The sequence below is a fragment of the Heteronotia binoei genome, chromosome 14 (genome assembly GCF_032191835.1).
Source record: "Heteronotia binoei isolate CCM8104 ecotype False Entrance Well chromosome 14, APGP_CSIRO_Hbin_v1, whole genome shotgun sequence".
NCBI classification, from domain to species: domain Eukaryota; kingdom Metazoa; phylum Chordata; class Lepidosauria; order Squamata; family Gekkonidae; genus Heteronotia; species Heteronotia binoei.
The window spans coordinates 7390796-7414283 of NC_083236.1; the positions used below are offsets into that span (position 1 = coordinate 7390796).

General features: G+C 45.4%; 1 protein-coding gene across 1 annotated transcript in view; it reads left to right on the top strand.

Moving 5' to 3' along the window:
- ADAMTS16 (ADAM metallopeptidase with thrombospondin type 1 motif 16) overlaps window positions 1-23488 on the top strand; it is a 122460-nt gene that overhangs the window by 68831 nt on the left and 30141 nt on the right. The window contains exons 14-17 of the mRNA XM_060254509.1: window positions 446-576; window positions 3790-3913; window positions 13607-13851; window positions 18583-18721. Coding sequence (XP_060110492.1) covers window positions 446-576; window positions 3790-3913; window positions 13607-13851; window positions 18583-18721 — 639 coding nt within the window. The remainder of the gene's footprint in view (window positions 1-445; window positions 577-3789; window positions 3914-13606; window positions 13852-18582; window positions 18722-23488) is intronic.

Below are 23488 nucleotides of genomic sequence, written 5' to 3' on the forward strand. Positions count from 1 at the left end.
GTACCTATAACACATAGCTGCTTTCCAAGCTTGTTGACTGGAGTTCTGTTTTCTTCCAACGAGTGATGTCAGTTTTCTCCCATCTGTTTTTTCTGATTATTCAATTGCTAATGTTATAAAGTGGCTAAAGGAGAACCAGTTTCCACTTAACCATGAAGCTCACTGGGTGTCCTTAGGCTGGTCGCTGCCTTGTCAGCCTGGCCTATCTCACATGGTTGGTGTGTTGAGAAAACGGAGGGCTGTGTATGCTGACTGGAGCACCTTTAAAGGAACTGAGTGGAGGGGTGGATAAAAAAAAATAAAAAATAAATGAAAATCCCAAAAGAAAAAGTCCCATAACTACTTCTCACTACTATTTAAGGTAGGAAGATTCCCTACCCCTTAATCTAGTGGCAATATCATGGTCAAAACTGAAGGAATATTCCTTGTTCTGTTTACATTTTAGATCAAGACTTATGCAAGCTCTATTGTATTGCAGAGGGCTTTGACTTCTTCTTTTCTCTGTCAAACAAAGTCAAAGATGGGACTCCGTGTGCCGAAGATAGCCACAACGTTTGTATAGATGGGATTTGTGAGGTAATAATCCAATAAGGTATTTTTGTTTTGCGCTTAACTTGCGTGAGTTCTCTTAATTTGCCAAGTGCAGTGTCCCTCTGCTTCCCTTCCACTTGTGTTTATTTCTTGAGGGTGGTACAATGTTAGGACGGACCTAGAAGTTCAAGTTGAAGCTAGAGGGGCAGCCAGCTCAGGACTGAATAGAATAAAATGGGGTTCCTTAGAGAGGGCGGGATTTTTAAAAAGAGCTAAAAAGTAGATAAAAATGTAGGGCCAAGATCCATGCAGTGGGAACAGCTGTTTGTAATTCCCGTATTTGCCTTGTTCACAGGCCGTGTGTGCAGGCAGGGTCTTATTTTGGCACAGGGTTGCCAACTTTGCAGGGGGAGGGATGTCACTTCCAGGAAAATCCCTTTGCTCTAGGAATCACCAGAAAATCCAGGGCTTTTTTTGAGCAGGAACACTGTCAGGGGATGTGGGCTAATATGCAAATGAGTTCCTGCTGGGCTTTTTCTACAAAACAAGCTCTGAGAAAATCTATGGTAAAATCAGTCTGTTGTAATCGCCTTAAACTTTTGCTTGACTTGATCATCAATATTAAGTTGAATGTTCCTGATATTTGTTTCTCTCTACATGTGGGTCTTGTTAGAGAATTTTGCACGCAGCAGAAGAGCTGAAGGAGAGGGACAGGCAAACACAGGAATTAATAGACAAGAGATATAACTGTATTCAATGGTAGAATATATTACCAGGATAGTATCCAATATTCAGAGCCGTTGCCAGGCCAAGGTCATACACAGTAATCAGTACACACTTCAGTAGATAACAGTATACACCAGTAAGTATACACAGCACAATCCAAGCACAGTAGCATAGAATCCAACACCAGCAGTGTTTGCTGCCACCCGGACGGTGAGTCTCACAGTACCCACAATCCTTACAGGCAGACTGAGCAAGCTCACTGAGCTTCCCTAAATACACACATCAATGATGCAAGCTCACCAGAGGTTGCATCAGCTCTGTGAGTCAGCACAAAGCCTAATTTCAGGTGAGGTCATTCCACCTTACCTCAGTAACAGGTAACAGCTGGACCATGATGCAGCATGACTCAGCATGACATTGCAGAAACAACATTTACTATTACTAAGATGGAGTCAGTCAGCCATTTTAGGACTGAGTTCCAACAGGTCTTCCCTATTTGAAGGAGGGAGGATTCTGCTCAAGCTCCTGTTCCCATCAGGACACCACAGCCCCTTGAAAGCTGCAGGGAATCGGGAATCTGATCCAGATTCCTCACATTTTGTATGCACAGAGCTGCGGTCAAGGTTTGGATCCAGAGCTTTCATCCATTTTCCGCCATCCCCCTCTCCTGGCAGCCCAAAATGCTCCCTTAAATCCTATTCCTGGGGGAAGGAGACCACCAGGAACAAGATTTTAGGAGGCGCCTGAAATTGCCAAAGGAGGAGGAGGTGGGGAAACTCAACTCCATGGGCACAAATCCTTGTGCTGATGGAAACATTAGCCTGGATCCAAGCTGGGGTTGCCAACTCTGAGCTGGGAAATTCCTGGGAATTTGGGGGTGGAGCCTGGGAAGGATGGGGTTTGGGGAGGGACCTCAGTGATCCACCCTCCAAAGCAGTTGTTTTCTCCAGGTGAACTGGTCTCTGTTGTCTGGGGATCAGTTGTGACTCCAGGCCGGCAACTTTACCATGCCAAGTCCCCAAGTAGAAATTGGGAAAAGATTTTGTAGGTTTGCTGACCTCCAGGTGGGGCCCAGAGATCTACCAGAATTGCAGCTGTTCTCCAGACTACAGAGATCAGATTCCCGTGGAGAAAATGACTGGTTTGGAGGGTGGGTTCTATGGCATTATGCCCTGCTGAAGCCCCTCCCCTCCCCAAAATGCTTCCTGGGCTCCACCCCCACATTCTGCAGATATTTCCCAGCCTGGAGTTAGCAGCCCTCGCTTTCCTGCATGCACTAAACAGACTAAGATAGGGTTCTTGGATGGTGACCTGTTAATGCCATCATGTAGCGTGTTTCAAGCCTCTTCACAGGGATAGCTTGTACTGAAGCCCATTCTCTGCCACAGCTCAGAGTAGTAAAGGCAAGCAAATACTACCTGGAATTATTTCCTTTCCTTTTGTTGCCACATGTAAAGGCAGCTGTGTTCTGAGATCTGCAACTTACTTGCCGTACTGTAAAATTAAGTACATGAGCTCACGCAGGTCTGCAGTGCAGGTTCATGATCAGGATTCCCCATCAGCCACAGAGGCCTCATTGGCTGCTCTTGTGGAGAGAAGGCTTGCTAATGACCCAGGATGCCTGCTAGATGTGCCCCAGCTGGAGGCGGTGGGCAGAGAGACTCCTTGGAGCCATCAGGCAGCCTGACTTGTGGAGGCTGAGAGTTATATGAAAGTGACACATGTTGGCAGTTCACGTCTTTTTCATGGAAGCAGAACTTTTTTTGAGCAGGAACACACGGGAACTCAGTTCCGGCTAGCTGGGTGTCACAAGGTGTGGCCTAATATGAAAATGAGTTCCTGCTGGATTTTTTTCTGCAAAAAAGCCCTGTGCAAAACAATGGTGACATCAATGGGTGTGGCCTAATATGCAAACGAGTTCCTGCTGGGCTTTTTCTACAAAAAAAGCCTTGCATGGAAGTATGATAGGGATGTGATATAATACTACCACTAAATAGCACATTTGCTTTCATTGTGCTGTTCATATATTTATAAATGAAGCAAATTTGACAGCAATCTTGTAAGCCTTCAGTGTTCATAAAGGAAGTAGAACTGTGTAGTTGTGCCCCTGGAACTTCTCACCACTTGAAGAAGGGTGGTGGTGGTGAAAGGGTACCAATACAAAAGTGGACTATCCCTTATTTCCCCAGTGTCCTTGAGCAATGCCCCTTTCTGATTTTAATTTTTCCATTTTTAATCCCCCTTTCCTCTTAGAAGGACTCTAGTAGCACAGAGAGGCATACGGGCACTTTATGGAGAACACACAAAATGTTTGGGTTAGGAAGAGAGAGAAAATGGAAATTCACCAAGACTCCAGGGAATTCAACATCGTTTGATGTTGAGAACCTCACATTTCCCTGGTGATACAAAGTTTCCTGTAGCTCATCTAAAGAATGGGAAAGTTTGATGGTTTTCCTGTACCTTAAAAAATGAAATCATTACTGTTCTCTAAATGCAGAGCAAGCAGATGCTTATGTGGTTCATATATTGCAGATGGTCGGCTGTGATTATGTCTTAGGCTCCAGCGCAGTAGAAGATGCTTGCGGAGTGTGCAGAGGAGATAATTCGAGCTGCAGAATCTATACAGGGCAGCACACTAAGTACCACTCCATCAATCGTAAGTGGTTTAAAACACTTCAAGTTCTTGATGTAGTACATTGAGCAATCTAGGGGTTTAGAAGGATGACAAGATATTTATTTATTTTATTAGATTTCTAGCCCACTCTTTCCTGCACAGTAGGCTCAGGGTGGATTGCAACAATGGATAAACACTACATTGATAAAATTAAAACAAAGTACGATGGTTAAAAAACCTACAGGTATAAAAGTCTACAAAATCACGCATGGCATAGAGGAAGTAATAAGGAGAAAACTTTTCTCCCTCAGCCATAGGGCTAGAACTCAGGGTCAGCCTATGAAAATGATGGTTGGGAGCAAATTCAAGACTGACTACTTCAAGCCATGAATGGTGAAGGTTGCAGTGACCCTCAGCTTACACCCTTGAACATCTTGTTGGCCTCTAAGGTACCAATGGACTTGAACCAAACTTCTGCTTCACACAGTGGGTAGTTTCTTTGTGGAACTCCCTACCATGAGATGTGGGGGTGGATGGCCATGGGCTTAGATGGCTTTAAAAGGGGGATTGGAGAGATTTTTGCAGGTCTGTCAGTGACTGTTTGTCATGATAGCTGAATTGGGACCTCAGTGTCAGAAGCATTAGCCTCTGATTGTGAGGTGCTGGGGAGAAGTCCTCAGGAAAGGGCTGTTGCAAGTGGGGCCCAACTGTGGGCCTCCCTGACTGGCCATTGTTAGAAACAGGATGCTTGACTAGATGGACTGTTGGTCTGATCCAGCATGGCTGTTCTTGCATTCTGAGGAACCACAAAGTACCAAGAGTTTTGTTTTGTCTGTTTTACTGTCAAGTTGTAGCTACCTTATAACTTTTTCAAGGCAGGAGGTGTTCAGAGATGGTTTTCATTGCCTGACTCTGCGGAGTGACCCTGGACTTCCTTGGTGCCCCCCCCCCCCCCCGCCATCCATGTACTAACCAGGGCCAACCCCCTGCTTACCTTCTGTAGTCTGGCAACTTCAAGCTAAAACCTACTGTTTTTGTGTAGAGGCGGACTAGAGTATGAATCTGAAAGTCTCCAGTTCAGATCTACTGTCTGCAATATGGGGATAAGTTGCCTACCTTACAGATTACAACCCAGTGTAGGGTTTTGCCAGTTATTGACCCAAAGTATCCAAACATATATGAATATGATCAAGGTTTATTGGAAATCAGATGCATAGCAATGACCCTCTTTTGAGAGGCCATTGCCGAAAATGGTCTGAATACAAACAATGGTGATTATTATAGAAAACAAAAAATGTGCGCAAAAGTTAAGCTCCCCCCAGAGTCCGTTATAGTTCCCAGGCTTTGGGACATCTTCCCCGGGTCTTCACGGTTACAGTGCATTCCCCCCATTGTTCTTCCAAGTCATTGCCGTGTCTGCCAGATAAGCCAGCTCCCTGTGGTAGCCACCCTCCTGCACAGCTTGGATAATTATGGTTACAAGCAAGCGCACAAGACAGACACTACAGCACCTGTTGGATAGACCTGTGAATATATGAAAATTATAACATATTGCCAGGGAACCCGGCACTCTATTTGTTGAAGGAAAAAAAGTCCTGCCTTAATAAGAAAGTTACGCCTAAGTCGTCAGAGCTTAAAATTATTATCTATTATTAGAAAGGGGATAGTGGGCTACTGATCCAACACAGTTTTCAGTTTCATTGGGAAGCTTTAGTATCTTTATATTTGATGTTATGATATGTATTTTTTTAAAAAAATTATTTTAAAATAGTAGCTTTATACATAGAGTTAAAATGCTGGATTGAGATGGGAACTTTGTTTTGGTCGTTAGAGATGTTCCAAATTTGACAGAATTATGAGACTCTCAAAAAAGACACATTTTGCTTATATTTATTAGATTTTACCCTCTCTTCCCTGAAAATACATTTGCTCTGAGAATGTCTTACAGCTACAGTCAACATCCAGTACTTTTCTTTAGTGCCCTGCCCCACTCGGCCCTGTGAGCACAGGGGTGATTCTAATTTAAAAAACTGGCAATAGAGAGATCCATTTTCTTCGAGTGTGTTCACACCCATTCCCGTCTTCCATTCCGGCATCCATGCAGTCAGTGAAGGGGGAAAGAAGAAGAGCCTGTTACTCAGCTGTGAAGAGCTGGGGCAAAGGGAGCAGAGGGAGAGAGGAAGAAAGTTTCAGACAAGGAAAAACTGAGAACTTTTGTGCTGGAAAAGGAATGTCTGAGGTGTTTGGGAGTCTGATGACAGAAGTCAAGGATAGGGCTGCAGAGATGAAGACAAAAGAAAGAGGGAAATTGATGATGGCTGGAGTTACATGGAGGGTGGGAGAAATGACAAAGCTTTATTATCACCCAACATTCATATTGGGAGAAGGAATATCGTTTGCTGGAGGTTTCACTCTTGGAACTGATTACTGAATTCAGTGGAAACATTCACCAAAACGTTTTAAGGCTTAATGGGAAAGGATGTTCCTTTTGCCTCTCAGCGCTTAATGTTTACGAATGTAACTCTTGGTGTTTTGGAGGATTTATAACCTTGAAATTTAGGTTTCTGCTGGGGTGTGGGACTGTGTGTGGTCCTTCCCACCCCCAGCCACCCCATACCTCCCATTTCATGGGCCAACTCCCAGTCTCCCCTAATAACAGTTCAGCATTATCGACTTCCGACACCAGCTGCAGTGGGTACACTCTTGAATTCATTCTCAGAAACCTGGTTAAGCCCTAGGAAGAGGTAAGTAAGAGGAAACCAAGCGATGAGAACCTTAATAAGAACCAACACTGGCAAGGCTGTGGTCAGCTCTGCCACAATCTAGAGAAATTCTCCAGGCCAGCTGGATCCGAGTCCCCCAGGAGCACCTTAGAGACTAACAAGATATTGAGGGTAGAAGCTTTCAAAAGTCAAAGCTCCCTTCATCAGATGAAAATCAGAAAGTGTAGGAGGGCTGTAGCAAAAATGCATAATGTGCATTGTAATCAACTTGATCAGAGCAGAGGGGAAATGCTTTGGGGAAGAAACTTAGTATCTGTAGGGAGATAAGAATCCTGTTCAGCCCTAAGGAGGTCCATTGTTCTGAACTTGTGAATTAACCTGAGTTCAGCAATCTGTGTTGTAATCTCCCCTTGAAGCTCCTGTCTACGACTGTCAGGACCGCAGTGGAAGGAGTGGGAGATTAAAATGTTCTCCCACTGGGGTGTGTGTGTGTGTGTTTTAGTATTGTTATTTCTAATGTTGGATTTATGTCCATTTGTTCTTTTGCATAGGGGCTGACCTGATGTAGAGAGCAGAAGGGATTGGTGACATTTGAGAGACTGGAAGAATGACTCTGAGATGATGTGGCTGGTGTTGCTAGATGCAGTGATTGTGTTGTCAGAGTGGATATGGGGATAGAGTTGGCAACCTGGATTGTTGCAGGCCCTAGTCCCAGAGTCTGTGTCCACCTTAGGAAGGGTGTTGTTTTAGGCAAGAAGTTGTTGAAGTTTAGGAGGCTTTCTGCGGGCAAGAAAAGGTTTGCCTCCCAGTGCATGTGAAAGAGGAACATTGTCAAGAAGAGGCTTCTTGCTAGTGATTTTAGGCCACTGATAGTGTGTCAGCCAATGTTGATTATTAATATTGTGATTATGTAATCTGCATTCTTTCTAATGTATGCACTCCATATAGGTCTCTCACATTATAATGTAATTGCTGATTAGCTTTGCTTTGCTCATTTTCTGCCCATGTAATCTTAGCATGGAAGGAATGTGCCCTGGCATCCCTTTTCTCAGCTTGACCTTGAGAGGCTGGCAGTTATCTGTATGGCTAGGAAGAACTGCTTGGAGTCTCACTTGCAAAGAAAACATTTAGTGACTATTGGGGGGGAGGGGGGTTCAAGCACATAATAATTCAAATGCTTTCTGCCAATTTTGCGTGCTTCAGGTTGCTGATGCCATTAACGGTCATCTGTAGAGTATAAGTTTCTGGTCCTCCCTTATGAGGTCAGTTCTAACAAGAACATCTTGCTGTGAGCATGTATCTTTTCAATAAAGTCCTTATTTGATTCAGCTTAAAGAGGCTGAATTGATGAGAGCTACAGAGAACCTGATAGATTGTTAGAACTCACCTCTGCCTGCTGTGGCCCTGTTCCTGCACCTCCAGCACCATGAGTGACAAAGTGGAAACCGGGTAGGGGACAAGAAATGTGCAGGCCACCCAAACTGAAGAGGTTCCTAATCCCCTGGAGCTGCCTGAAGGGCTGCCAAAGGACTGACCAGTTGTGCCGTGGCATACGCTGGTAAAGAGAAAGAAGAAGCCAGTCAATGTATGGGATGACTGGCCCATAGATATACCAAAGCAGTGGCAGCCTCAGCCCTCGGGAACTAGAAAGGGGCAGAAATCACAAGGTTACCAACTTCATCATGACAGTGACTCAGAGGATGAGAGAGGTGCTGTCGGTGGATTACCTCAGTTGAAGCAAGGAGAAGCCCACTCCCTGGAAATGGATCAGGTGTAAGGGGAAATACAGGAGTTGGTGCAACAACTGATTATGGATATAGGACTATGGGAGACTTTTACCTGAGGGAAATACAAGCAGTGGGGCAACAGGTGCCCCCAGCCCAGGCACTTCCCCAAGATGAACAGAATGTCCCAGGGCAACCAAGCCTAGGGGGAGTACCAGCTGCTCCTGCAGGACCAAGTTCAGTGGGGATCCAGACACCCTGGGCTACTTTCTCATTCAGTCCCAGGGCTACATGTGGGAATGGGAGCACGTCTTCCCGTTGGAAGCTAGTAAGGTGAATTATCTAGGGCCCAAGCTAACTAGCACTGCCGTGAATTGGTACGTGACCCTTCATGAGATGCGCACCCCAGAGCTATACACAGCTAGCAGATTTTTACAAGCCCTCTGGTTGCAGTTTGAAGACCTGCTCCAGAAGATGGGAGCCCACGCATCACTGCAATGGCTCTGCCAAGGCACTAAGTCTGTATGCACGTACTCAGCAGAGTTCCAGTCCCATGCTACCAAAGTCTGTGGATGGAATGAGCAGGTGAAAGTGGATCAATATTGGAAAGGCTTGAATTTTCTAGACTGAGTCCTGATGCAAGACGACCCTGACACCCTTCTAGGGTGGATCCAGCTGCTGTGCAAGATCAAGAACTGACAGCAAATGGTGGCATTCCAACGGTAACAGCAAACAGGTCATGGCGGTAAAGAGACTCCATCTGGAGTACTTAGTGATACCACTTGGACTACATGGGGTCCCCGGCTTTTTAGGAACTTAATAAATGTCATGCTAAGAAAAGTATTGTACAAAGTGGTAGTAGTGTATCTGGATGAAGTTTTGATTTATTCTCAAGATAAGGAGTCCCATATGAAGTTGGTGAGGTCCTTGCAACCTTATATCAGAACAAACTTTGCAAAATTGTCCACAAATGTGAATTCCACAAAACTGAGCTACATTTCTTAGAGTATCAAGTGTCACAACAAGGGCTGGGAATGGATCCCACCAAAATAAAAGCAGGGGTAGAATGTGAACCCCCAAGACAAGGCACCAGTTGCAGTCATTTTGGGGATTTGCGAATTTCTATAGCTGCTTTATAAAAAACTTTGCACAGGTGGTGCAACCATTAACAAATTTGTTAAACATGAAGGGGGAGGGCTCAGAGTATTAAAGACCGGGAGCAAGACTAAACTGGACTGCAGAGTGCCAAACTGCCTGAGCACCTAAAAAAACCTGTTTACTTCTGAACCTGTGTTACAAGACCCTAACAAGAACAATTTGTGGTCCAATGTGGCCATGGGGGGGGGGGGTGATCCTCCAAAAGGGGGAGGATAGTCACCTTCACCCCCATGCTTTTGTGTCAACATTTTTTTGATGAGACTGAAAGAAATTGGTCGGTGTGGGACAAAGAAGCTGCCACCGTTAGGCTAGCTCTAAAAACTTGGCGCCAGTAGCTGGAGGTGCCAAGATGCCTTTTGCAATCTGGAGTGATCATAAGAACCTGGAAGTGCTCAAAACGCCCCACAAATTGGGCACCAAACAGTTTTTCTCAAAGTTCAAATTTGCTCTTAAGCACCTTCCAGGGGAAAACAATGTTTTGGCTGATGCCTTGTCCCACCTCTCACAACACGAAAGCAAGAGGGAGAAGATTATTGACGCTATGTTTACACAAGCACAACTGGGTGGGGCGGTAACCACCCGGAACCAATCCTGAAAAGCCACCACCACGCCCCTTGACTCAACTCTTATAGCAAAAATCAAAGCTGAGCAGGTGAGGGGGGCGGGGGGGGAGAGAATTTAAACATGACTTGGACTGTAAGGATGATGGGTGTCTATAGAAAGATGGCAGGCTGTACGTTCCAGAAACACATTGGAATGACAATTTAAAACAGTCATGATAATCCACTTGCTGGATATTGGGGATACGTGAAAACATTACACTTAGTACAAAGACCATTCTGGTGGCCAGGCATAAAGAAAGACATTTCACAATATGTGGCGACTTGCCCCATTTGCCTCATGGCAAGGGGATGGGGTGGAACAAGCTCCCATTCACCTCCAGCCTTTAGAGACAGCTACTAGATGTCGTTCTGTCCCATTATCACCCAGTTCACCTCTTTGATGTAAATCAAACCAGGCTTTTATTGGAAATGATAGACATGGTCACAGCAAAGATGGGCTTTGCCAAAACTGGTTAGCACACCTTTATAGTTAGCCAAAGGAGCCATTAATTATGCAGTGCAAATAGGTGCCAAATTATGGTGGGCAGCTATTCAAACACCTTATCCATCCTCTCCTCCCCGCCCCCCACAGTTCACAGACTTGTCTCCAAAGCAAAAATTACTTCAGTCTGCAGATAACTGGTGACCTTCATCCCTCACAGAAACAGGCAGCTGAGACAGAATGATTATTTGTGACCAGTTACAAAAGTACAGATAAGAAAAAAAGCAAAGCATCTGAAAACATCAAGCACTAAACATGAGAACAAGGAGGTCGGCCGAGAGGCCTGCACCATCATGGCAAAATGCAGTCCTTGAAAGTAGACCTTGGTCAATGATTTCCATGGATTTCATCACCAACCTACCACGTAGCAAAGGGAAAACTGTGATCCTGGTGGGCGTGAACACGTTTTCTAAACAAGCTCATTTCATTCCTTGCTTACAATTGCCCTCAGCTAAAAAGCCTGCCATCATCGAACCAGTTTGAACTGAGAGCTGTATGCGCCCATCAGTGGTGTTCTGTTGTTTCGTTTGGGCCCATCTTGTAGAAGGTTATCCCTTGGTATCATTCTGGCTTTTGGCTGTTGTAGATTTTCCAGGCAGCAGCAAACAGGTCTTGGTGGTAAAGAGACTCAGTCTGGAGTACTTAATGATACCATTTGGACTACAAGGAGTCCCCGGCTTTTTATGAACTTTATAAATAACATGCTGGCTTTGTTGGTCTGTTTCCTTACTACATCATGTTGGTATTGTAATTCCAAGTATGTCTGCTGCAGATCCTGCAGGTAAGAAACTCTGTCTGAGGGACTGGAATGGATGCGGCTTTAGAGTAGACTTTGGCTGTAGATGATGGACCATTTGTTGTGTTTAGGGTGGTGACTGGAGGCCTATAGATACATTTGTTGATCAGTAAGTTTCCAGTATAAGGTGTTTTTATGCTTCCATTATGTATTTGTACAGTGGTGTCTAGAAAATGTATTTCTTATATGTATTGCTTCATGGTCAGGGTGATGGTGGAGTGAAAGTTGCTGAAGGCTGAAGGGGTTCCATAAATCAGGTGCTGGTTACAATAGGCAGGAGATGCATTTCTACAGAGCACACACGATCATAAAACCAATGTCTGGGAATGGATCAGTTACTGCCAGCTTCCTAATATTTTTTACCAGGGTGTGCCAATCATCACATCCCCTGCCCATCTCTGGATCTGGTGTAGCATGCCCCTTTTTAGGGTTGCCAGCTCCAGGTTGGGACATTCCTGGAGATTTGTGAGATGGAACCTGGAAGGGTGGTGTTTGGCAATGGAAGGGTCCTCATCAAGATGTAATGCCATAGAGTCTACCCTCCAATGCAGCCATTTTCTCCATATGGAGCTCATCTTTGTACTGTGCAAACCAACTGCAACTCTGTAAGATCTCCTGGCCTCACCTGGAGGCTGGCAGCATCTCCCTTTTGATGATGACTACTGTGAATCTGGAATCTGTAGAAGACTAAGGATGCAATCACAGAAGCAGTTTAGTCCAACAAGGCCACCCCTACCCTCTGGCTCCCATGCTCCACTTGTCCTTACCTCACACTACAATGACTCCCACGTGGATTAAATAGCCACTGGCAAATTCTACCTTGGCAAAGTGCTTCCATGGTGTGTTTCGGGGCATCTGATCATTTGGGCATGCCATGGAAATGTGTGAGTCGTGTGATTGCCCCACTCTGTTTCCAGCACATCCTTCTCCCCCCCCACTCTGACGTGCACTTCAGCACCCCATAGAATATGGCCAGGAGTGCATGTGTGCTTGTCTGCTTCTGCACATGCACAGAGGGATTTTTTGGGGAGGGGGACTAACCCATCCATGGGTCCATGGTTGCAGTGCATTACCGATGTGGGTGACCAACCACAGGCCCACAGTGCAGTGCCAACTTATGGGTTGCTGTCTGAAGGATATAAACCTCCCCAAACTCAAATAGCTTATTTAAAGCCGAGCTACTGCCATGGCAGCCTGCCCATCTGCCCAAATCTTAAGATGCAACACAGATCAGGACTGGGGCTGTGAGAATCTTGATTCCAGCCCAAGAGTACCTGACAAAGCCCTAAAGCAGGAGTGGCCAACGGTAGCTCTCCAGATGTTTTTTACCTACAACTCCCATCAGCCCCAGCCATTGGCCATGCTGACTGGGGCTAATGGGAGTTGTAGGCAAAAAACATCTGGAGAGCTACCACTGGCCACCCCCGCCCTAAAGGGTGAGGGCACCCAGAGATAAGGCAAAGGTCTCTGTCTGTTCAAATGTCTCCTGTAGTATGCAGAATCAATATAACTTTGTCAATTAACCAAAAGAAAATGACTCAAATAAAATGGTCTGATGAGGACTGAATATGCCCCAGAAGAGACAGGATTTATTGAGGATCACTCAAAGGAAAGACATAGGAAGGAGAAAACAGTCTACTCAAACTGCTAAGTATATACTGAATCCTGGAGACAGGAATTCTGAGGAGAGGAGTGGGATTTTAAATCAAGTATGTGATATGAATCTTTTAAATAAATACATTTCCAAATTCCCTGCAGAGCCCTGCCTGGCAACCCTCAATAGTGATGAGTAAACTCTCTCTGGCTCAATTCAGAATTAGCTTTCTCAGACAATGAGCAGGGAAAAAAACCCTTGCCACTTCCAGTGCGAGTCCTCTTCCCACTCATTGTGCTTCTTGAACCTCATTATGTTGCCTTACCTGATCTAAATGCACCTCCCAATTAACTCTACTGTTTATTCATGCCTTTTTGCCTTTGCTGAGCGGAGTGGAAGGATACAAGTCAATCATTTTAATTCTGTGCAAGTCAAAAGATTCTCCTTTGCTCAGTATGTGCCCAACAAAGCAGCCAAAACACAGATTTATAGGATAAGGAAAAGATACTTGACTTGTAATCTGTCACAAGCTGGAGTAATTTTTATTTCAATACGAACAAATTATGAATGTCAGTAAAACCTTTAGCCCTTACAAAGATAATGAACAGTACATTTCTTTCCCCTTCCCCCATCCAGAGTACTATGCGCTGGTCACCATTCCTGCTGGAGCACGAAGCATTCATGTTTATGAAATGAACCTCTCCAACTCCTACATTGCTGTTCGCAGTTCCAGTAAAAAATACCACCTCAATGGCTACTGGACAGTGGACTGGCCAGGGAGATACAAGTTTGCTGGAACTGTGTTTGACTACCGGAGGTCACACAATCACCTGGAGGCGTTAAGTGCACCTGGACCCACAAATGAAAGTGTGATCATAGAGGTATGTTACTGCAGCAGTGGAAAAACGAGTCACACACCTTTAACCTACCACACTGCTCAGTCAGTGTTGAGGTCTTTCTCGAGGCCGGTGGTACTTGCTCAACAGCTCTACAGTTTAAACACAGGTTCCAGTCCCCAGCTCCTGTTTCTTGCCACTGCTCCAGCGGGCCAATGGCATGAGGTCACTTCCAGGGGAAACTCAAGTCATGCCTCTCTAGGAATTTCAGGCAATTCTATGGTAAAACCATAGAGTTTCTGGCAATTTGTAATGAGAACTGACATCACTTCGGGGGAGGAGGAAAGCAGCCATAAAAAAAAACTGTAGCAGAAAACAAGAGGCAAGGGCTAACAGCCCTAGCACAACCCTACTCTTTCCTCAGCACAAAGCACAGCAGTTCAGGCTAGAGAGTGATATTTCCGAGGGGCCCAGAAAAATGCAATCTGGCTGTGGAGAAAGGGGAGTAAAATCACCATCACCCCACTGCGGCCAACCTCCTCTTTTCCCAGGTGGCTGCAGTGGTGGTGGTTTTAATTTCTCTTCTTTGCTGCCAGCTTGCTCTCCTGGAGCGTTGGGTGAGAGTAAAGAGGCTGCAAAGAAAGGCTGAGGGTTGTTGGAGAGAATGGGCCGTTTACTTACATCCTTGGCATGAGGTCCACACCTCAGGGAGGCTCACAGCTTACCTGTCCTCCAGTCCCTCCAGTGGTGGCTGTCTCAAGCTGTGTACCACCTGCCAATTACAAGCCCTGCCGGGAAATGACTTTGTCCACTACCTTGGAACATTGGGTGGGTGTCACATTTCAGGATGGTGCTCAGAGAAACTACATGCGACATGCAAAATACCCACATGTAGTTCCTGAGCCACTGAATAAGTATCACGACTGTAGCTGGAAAGAACATTTCAAACCTAGTTGAATGGAGTGGTAAACACACCAGGATTGCTCTGTTCTAGCATTCATATTTATGATCTGTCTAGGAGCTAGAATGTGTTATGGTTGCCACAGGGTTACCACCAAAATCTGCCTCCCCCGTCCCCATAACGTGGACCAGGAATCTTTATTCCCTCGCTGGAACCACAGGGAAGGGTGTGGAGATGAGCAACAGGACAGCCTTGATCCTTGTGTTACTTACTGTTAAATGTTATCAGCAGGGCAGGGATGATTTGACATGAGAAGAACATTCTGATGGTGTCCTGCAGACAAGGCAGTCCTGCCAACCCTCCTAGTTCAGAACAGAGTGAGATGATGTTACTTACACATTTCTGTATTTGTGACTATCAAAAGGCCACTTGTATTCTCACCAGTCCATGTTTCTTGACAGTGCATTTGTGTTGTGTTGTTATTCTGAGGACCAGTTTTCTCCTCCTTCACCCTCACTGTCCTTATTCTCATTTCCCTCATTGCTCTCTTATCATTAGGGCGGCTATCTCTGTTGAGAAATACCTGGAGATTTGAGGGTGGAGGCTGGGGAGGTGAGAGACCTCAGTGGGGTATAATGCCATGGATTCCATCTTCCAAGCAGCCGTTTTCTTTGGTGAACTGATCTCTGTCAGCTCAAGATCAGTTAAAATACCAGGAGATCTCCAGACATCCTGACTCTCATATAGGCTGTGGCCACTTGCATGATTTACCAGCAACATCACAACATCATGGGCTGAACCATTAGAGCTTTTCTGGGAAGGATTTTTGCATCTCCCTCTGTAACCCAGGATGCCCCCACCCTATGCTGTCCCTGAGGGGCCTGCAGAAGCAGCATTTCAGGGCACCTTTGGGGGCTACAGCCAGAGAGCAGAGATAAGAAAGGTGTGCTATGAACACAGATTCACAGAAACACCTTAATGCAGTTTTTCTTACCCCCCCCCTTTTGCGAGGGGGGGGTCACAGAACCCTTTGAGAATCTGATGAAAACTACAGTTTCCTTATCCCCAGAAAAATGCATATAAACACACAATATTTTGCATACAATTGTTGTTAATTAATGGTTGCTTCCTGGAAAAGATTGAAACAAAGTCATATTGTGCAAATAAAACAAAGAAGTAAACTTTAACTCTGCTCAAAAGTAAATTTCGATAATTGTTTGGCCTGCTTCTTTGGCCTGAATAAGAAGGTACAATTGTGCAGTGATCTTTGACAGAACAATGTGCACATCACCTTTCACACCCAATCATTTTTAACTTTTTTGTTTTCCTGACAACAAGTGCTGAAAACTGTGATCCACCTGCAGTAAACCCTGTAGTAGCTATTAGGATCACAGCTCCCATATCTCTCTTTGCCAGACATTTGTGTCAAATTTTTACCTTAAAATTCACTGTGAGCCAATATAAGCAAGGACAGATGTTCATAATTTTAACAGCTGAGTACAGTTTTCTTAATTCCTATCAGTAGGAAACTATTCTAGACATTACAACATGGAAAGGATGACAATTGTACACTACTTAACAAACATCCAAGGTTGTCTCAGCCTTCCATCCTTCCGAGGTCAGTAAAATGAGTCCCCAGCTTGCTGGGGGGGAAGTGTAGATGACTGGGGAAGGCAATGGCAAACCACCCCGTAAAAAGTCTGCCGTGAAAACGTTGTGAAAGCAACGTCTCCCCAGAGTCGAAAACAACTGGTGCTTGCACAGGGGACCTTTCCTTTTTCCTAACAAACATCCTGTGCTGTCCTGCACTTGTTTGAAGTTAAAAAAATACCTTAAATCCATTGTAGTGGCAAATGCCACTTAAACACCAACTAAGTCAGTGGGATATTCAGTGTATTTCTGTGATTCGAGGAGCTGTTCCTGCACAAAGGATTCTCCTGACCCCCTTCCTAGTCATACCCAGAATCCTAAATAGGGAGAGCCATGACATAAGAAGATATTTAAAAGAGGAAATGAGCAAAGAGAAAAAGACTTTACACTAGCTGGTCGCAACTATTTACTACTCCAGCTTCTAAATAAAGGGTTTGGTATTTAAACCTGCTGAATCCTCAGCAGCTTCCAAGGCATTTAATGGGAGCAAAAGGATAACTAGCCTGCAAATAGTTTGCAATTGGATCCTTGTAGCTGCTGTGCTAACCCAGTGGCCTCGTGATAGTGGAGAAGGGTTTCAGCACCATTTGGCCCTCGCTTTGTGCAGAGACCTGCGCTCAAGTCTGGTGCTGGGTTAGTAAAATCCAGAGCCGACTTCTCTCAAGAGGAGGTAAAGCAAAGCAGATTCTATGATATGAAGAACAGAATCACTTAGTGAGCAAGACTGACTGGAAAGACTGCATAGGGAATTCAGAGTTCCGACATGTTATTGTCTTTCAGTTTAAGGAGACTTCTTTGCTTGAGAGACTTTCTGTAGATCCTTCCTTTGGCCAAACTGAAACCCTGCCTCCTCAGTAGAGTCCAGTGCAGATGACCCCTTTATTCATTGGCTCACCATACTGGGAAGGGCATGACTGGGCTGGGCCTGCCTCCCACAAAGGGGAAGTGGTTGCATGCGCACCCCCTCCCTGTGACCAACAGCATTCTGGAAGCATAGATCTGAGTCTGGTACCATCTTAAAGATCAACAAGATTTCCGGGTACCAGCTTTGCCTTTGCCTGACACCCATGCTGAATGCAGCGTCATCAGTCATGGAGAGGAGGGTATATGTGCCGCCACTTCCTTCCCACAGTTGCACTCTGCAAACAGCCCAGCAATCATGTGGAAGGAGGGGCTGTGGCCAGTGCACCCTGGCCTCCTCTCACTTCCCACATGGTGGATCAATGTGCAGGGAGGATCATCTGTGCAGGGTTTAAGGGCTTGCACCCAGTCAGCTGCCCTTCCTTCCCCCTGTACATCACAGCTGTGTCCTTCAAGGGCAGAATAGCCATGGGGTTTTTGCTGCATCCTGTGGGCCAGATGAATAAGGCACAACCTGGCATTCTGTTCCTTAGGAATTAAGGTGTTCCACTGGTGTGCCAGTTAGGTGACCTCTTGACCCTTGCAAGGTACAGGACGGGACTTCAGAATGCACCTCTGGAGAAAAAGTACACTGATATGAAGGGACTGCCCAATACCCAGCTGTGTAATTTTGAGATCCATACAGTTTGTTTGTTTTTAGTGTGAAGACTGCAATCCAGTGAGACTTACTTACTGTAAATCTCAGTGGATTGCAGTCTGGAAACTGTGGAGGAGCCCCCGTTTAAAACTGTAGCCTCATATAGGAGCGGGTTCAGCAGAAAAGGACTGGTGTAATTCTAGCCCTAATCGAAAGTTCTGCAACCATTTCACCAGAGCAGGATGCCCCATGCTTACGGTACGTTGAATTTCCCACTGGATGAAATGTGTGCAATCTCTCTCCTCCCGAGAAATCTCACCAGCCTGGTGAGGGTGTGAGACAGAGAGAGCAAGTATGCATGTCTGTGATGTAACAGCAAGGGTGCTTAACGTGGACTAATTATTGTGACTCAGCTTGGCCTACCTTACACAACTGTTGAGAGTATAAACAACGCTGCACTTCTGGGAGAAAGACTGGGATACCAAACACAATAAAGAAATAAGACCTGTGTTTTCTTGAAATTCACATAGATGTTTTGCCTCAGACAGACCTTCCAAATTCACCTCAGCTTTTACTGGACCCTTGCCAACAAATGTTAATACATATATTCCCCCTCTCAGAGATTCCTCATTCAGAAAAAATTGTGTTCTAACCATTTCTTCAAACCTTTTGTCAAGTATTAATAATATACTGATAAGTATAACCCCCTCCCCTTTTCCTTTTTTAGCTTCTCTCTCAAGGCAAAAACCCAGGAATCGCTTGGGAATATTCCCTTCCTAAGGCAGAAAATGAAAAGATCACCACACTGAAGCATAACTATACATGGGCTGTCACTCATTCCAAATGCTCAGTCTCGTGTGGAGGAGGTAATATATCTCTGAAATGTTCAAAAATATAGTTTTATTCCAGACTCTTTCCTATCCAGGAATAGCTTTCCTTGGCACTTCCAGGCAGCTCAGAAAAATAACTTGTAGGAATGGAAGGTTCCTTTATAGGTTATATAGTTATGTTGGCACCAAAGCATTACGTTAATCATGGTGATCACATAGTCCTTTATACTGCCAAGAAATTGTTATATGAATTGAACATTGTAGGAAAGATCATACAGTTAATGATATTTCTAGACTTAGGATACTTAACGTACATCTTTCTGATGAGCAAAATTAGATGGCAAAATGATTATTGGGTTGCCAGCTTTAGGTTGGAAAATACCTGGAGATTTTTGGGTTGGAGACTGAGAAGGAAGCGGTTTGAGGAGGGGAGAACATGGGAACATAATGCAGTATAATGTCATAGAGTCCACCTTCCAAAAGCTGACATTTTCTCCAGCTGAGCCGATCTCTATCACTTGAAGATTAGTTGAATTTGTGGAAGATCTCCAGCTGTGACCTGGAGGTTGACAACCCTAAAAACAAAGCATAAGCTCACTGTAGAGATCACGTCCTCTTGGAGCAGGGTTGCTAGCCTCCATGCGGTGGCTGTCGATATCCTGGGATCAGTCCCCCATGAGAAAATGGCGGCTCTGGTGGGTGGACTCTATGGCATTGCACCCCACTGAAGTCCCTCCCCAAACCCCGCCCTCCTCAAGCTTCATCCCCAAAATTTGCAGGTATTTTCCAGCCCAAAGCGGGCGACCCCATCTTGGAGGGGTTTAGAACTGTGTTAGCATTGTGGGAGCACCATCTTCTTACATGCCAGTCCTGCTCGCCTGCTGCGGATGGCTCCAAACGGGGTGACTCAGCTCCTGACTGAATGGCTGCAAGGGAGAAGCACTCTGACTAAAGTGAAAATGACTTCTGCACATTTGTTTTTTTACAGGGTTGAATTTAGGTCTTTGTCTTGGGGTTTTGTTGCTCTACAAGAAACAGGACTGTATTCCTTGTAGCTAACCTTAACTGACTCATCCCCGACAGCAACTACCTCCCTTAATAACGCATCTCAACATAGCCTTGGCTCATGGGAGAAGACATTCCGAGCTGGATGTTGGGGGGAGAGGGGGGGGCTAGCAAAGGCTCTATGGTGGGTAGAGTTGCCAGGCTACAGTTGGCAAATCCTGGGAGAAATAGGGAAGGGGCTGTTGCACCGGAAACTGAATCTTTAGATGCTGTAGCGTTTACAAAAACACTATGGCTTTAACACAGAGGCTTTTAAAAAAAATGTTACAGCATCCACTATGTCACTTCTTTTTCTAAGGGAAACGATGTCAGAACACCAGCATAATGTGGCATGTGCATTCTACCACCACCCCCTTTTCCTTCCTGGGCAAAGAGCCAGGATGTGAGGACATCTTTTGCTATAGCATGAAGCCTGGCATCCTAAGGCTGGGGAAGGAAGAGCTTTTGAATGAACCACAATAGCAGCTGTTCGGGGGAGAGGTTATGAATTTAGGAGCCAGACTGGACCCCGAACTGTTGGCTGCCTACCCTTCCTTGAAGGCCGACACACAGACTGAGACACGCTTGCTATCAGACTACGATGCTCTTCACTAAATTCTCTCATGTTTGGAGAAGGCTACCTAAAGCTTGATTTGAGACCAGGAGCAAATTGTAAGATGCCACAGTCTGCCCCTGAGTTGTCTCCCTGGCTGCTGGTTCTTCCAGCCCTTATGTCACCTGGCTTGAAAGGCCCAAAAAAAAAAAGGTGATGATATCATGAGAGAGAGAAAGGTCCACGTGGCTGTGCAATCCTTCAGGAGGTGATGCTGGTCCTTGCCTCAGCAGCTTTCACACAAATCCTTTTTGCCTTTGATCTTATAGTTGCTGTGCTTCTCAAACCAGAACGGTATTTTTAAATGATCCTGTTTTAAAAAACAGACCTTTTTCTTTCTTCTCTCTCTCTCTTTTTTTCCCTGGCTTTTGATTTATTTTTGTATACAACATTCATCTGTACAAGTGGGATTAGTTATCTGTGGATTTTTCTCAGGCATTCCAAAGCCTGAAGCAAAATGCTGGGGTGCTCTCATGATGCTGGAAATTCCAGCTGGTTTCTAATCTGGAGGGGTCTGTTTTATTTTGCTGAGCTCCAAAAGCCCAGCAGGAACTCACTTGCATATTAAGCCACACACCTCGATGCCAAGCCAGCTGGAACTGCGTTCCTGTGCATTCCTGCAAAAAAAAAAAGCCCTGATGAACTCCCTCCTGAGTTCTCCCCCCCCCCCCCCAATAAACATGCCTTAATTTATCCCTAGCCTTCTGGATGGCTTGTAGGTCAAAAAGATGAAAAAGTTTGCAAGATAAGTTATTTAAAAAAATAAAACCATTAGTTCCGCCTCATCCTGTCTCCATCAGCAGTTATTCTGCCTGGCTGCATCAGAAGGAAGGATGAGTGATGCCTCCACTATTGGCTTCCCTGGAAATGTCCCTAATGTGCCTACTGTAGGGTTGCCATCTCCAGGTTGAGAAACACCTGGAGATTTTAGGGGTGGAGCCTGGGGAGGGAGGGGTTTAGGAGGTGTATGATGTCATACAGTCCACTGTCCAAAGCAGCCATTTTCTGTAGGGGAGATGGCCACCTGGTGGCTGGCAGTCCTAACCTACTCCCTTCACATTGGTCATAAGAACATAAGAGAAGCCATGTTTGATCAGGCCAATGGCCCATCCAGTCCAACACTCTGTGTCTCAGAAGAACATTAGCGAAGCCATGTTGGATCAGGCCAATGGCCCATCCAGTCCAACACTGTGTCACATAAGAACAGAAGAGAAGCCATGTTGGATCAGGCCAATGGCCCATCCAGTCCAACACTGTGTCACATAAGAACAGAAGAGAAGCCATGTTGGATCAGGCCAATGGCCCATCCAGTCCAACACTGTGTCACATAAGAACAGAAGAGAAGCCATGTTGGATCAGGCCAATGGCCCATCCAGTCCAACACTCTGTGTCACATAAGAACACAAGAGAAGCCACGTTGGATCAGGCCAATGGCACATCCAGTCCAACTCTCTGTGTCACAGAAGAACATAAGAGAAGCCATGTTGGATCAGGCCAATGGCCCATCCAGTCCAACATTCTGTGTCTCAGAAGAACACTAGCGAAGCCACGTTGGATCAGGCCAATGGCCCATCCAGTCCAACACTCTGTGTCACATAAGAACATAAGAGAAGCCATGTTTGATCAGGCCAATGGCCCATCCAGTCCAACACTCTGTGTCTCAGAAGAACATTAGCGAAGCCATGTTGGATCAGGCCAATGGCCCATCCAGTCCAACACTGTGTCACATAAGAACAGAAGAGAAGCCATGTTGGATCAGGCCAATGGCCCATCCAGTCCAACACTCTGTGTCACATAAGAACACAAGAGAAGCCACGTTGGATCAGGCCAATGGCACATCCAGTCCAACTCTCTGTGTCACAGAAAAACATAAGAGAAGCCATGTTGGATCAGGCCAATGGCCCATCCAGTCCAATACTCTGTGTCTCAGAAGAACACTAGCGAAGCCACGTTGGATCAGGCCAATGGCCCATCCAGTCCAACACTCTGTATCATACAGTGGCCAAAATTTATTTTTATATATATATATATATATATATATTATATATATATATATATATATATATATATATATATATATATATATATATATATATATAAATTTACATACACACACACTGTGGCTAATAGCCACTGATGGACCTCTGCTCCATATTTTTAACCCGAGACAAGAGAGGGGTGCCTCTTTGATCAGGCTGCCTGGATCTCCTCCCTCTGTCAGAATGCTTCTTTAGTAGCATCAGAGGGCAGGCAGTGTTACCAGAAATGCTGAGATCCCCTCTTTTTATGGGGGGAATTAGCAGAGGCAGAACCCGGTAGAGCTTGAGGGGTGAGATTGCACCTGGTGGTGGTGGAGATGAGGATGATATAAAACCAAACCAATTATTAAAAAAGGATTTTATTAAAAATAAAATATGATAAAAATACATACTTGTCACTCGTGACCCAGATGGGAGGGGGGCCACCTGACGCTGCCACCACTCTGGAATGAGGGTCCCTTGGGAAGGCCCAGAGTCCCCTCCCAAGCACTTCAGGTCCCTTCCCTTGGCCAAGAAAATACGTGTGTGGACCAGGCAGAGTAACAAAGAACAACAAAATGGTTTATTTAAAAAAGGAAATCAGTAAAGGGTAAATGAACCAATAAGGTGCTTTAAACTAGTAACGTGGGTGAAGGAAAATAACCATAAAGTCCCTAAAGCAACTAAACTTAACTTTCCTAGTCTGTTAGGCCACAGGCCTCGTAGGGTTGCCAATCCCCAGGTGGGGGCAGGGAATCCCCCGGGTTGGAGACCCTCCCCCCGCTTCAGGGTCTTCAGAAAGTGGGGGGAGGGGAGGGGAATGTCTGCTGGGAACTCTGTTATTCCCTATGGAGATTTATTCCCGTAGAAAATCATGGAGAATTGATCCGTGGGTATCTGGGGCTCTGGGGGGGCTGTTTTTTGGGGTAGAGGCACCAAATTTTCATTATGGCATCTAGTGCCTCTCCCCAAAATACCCTCCAATTTTCAAAATGACTGGACCAGGAGGTCCAATTCTATGAGCCCCAAAAGAAGGTGCCCCTACCCTTCATTATTTCCTATGGAAGGAAGGCATTGAAAAGGTGTGCTGTCCCTTTAAATTTGATGGCCAGAACTCCCTTTGGAGTT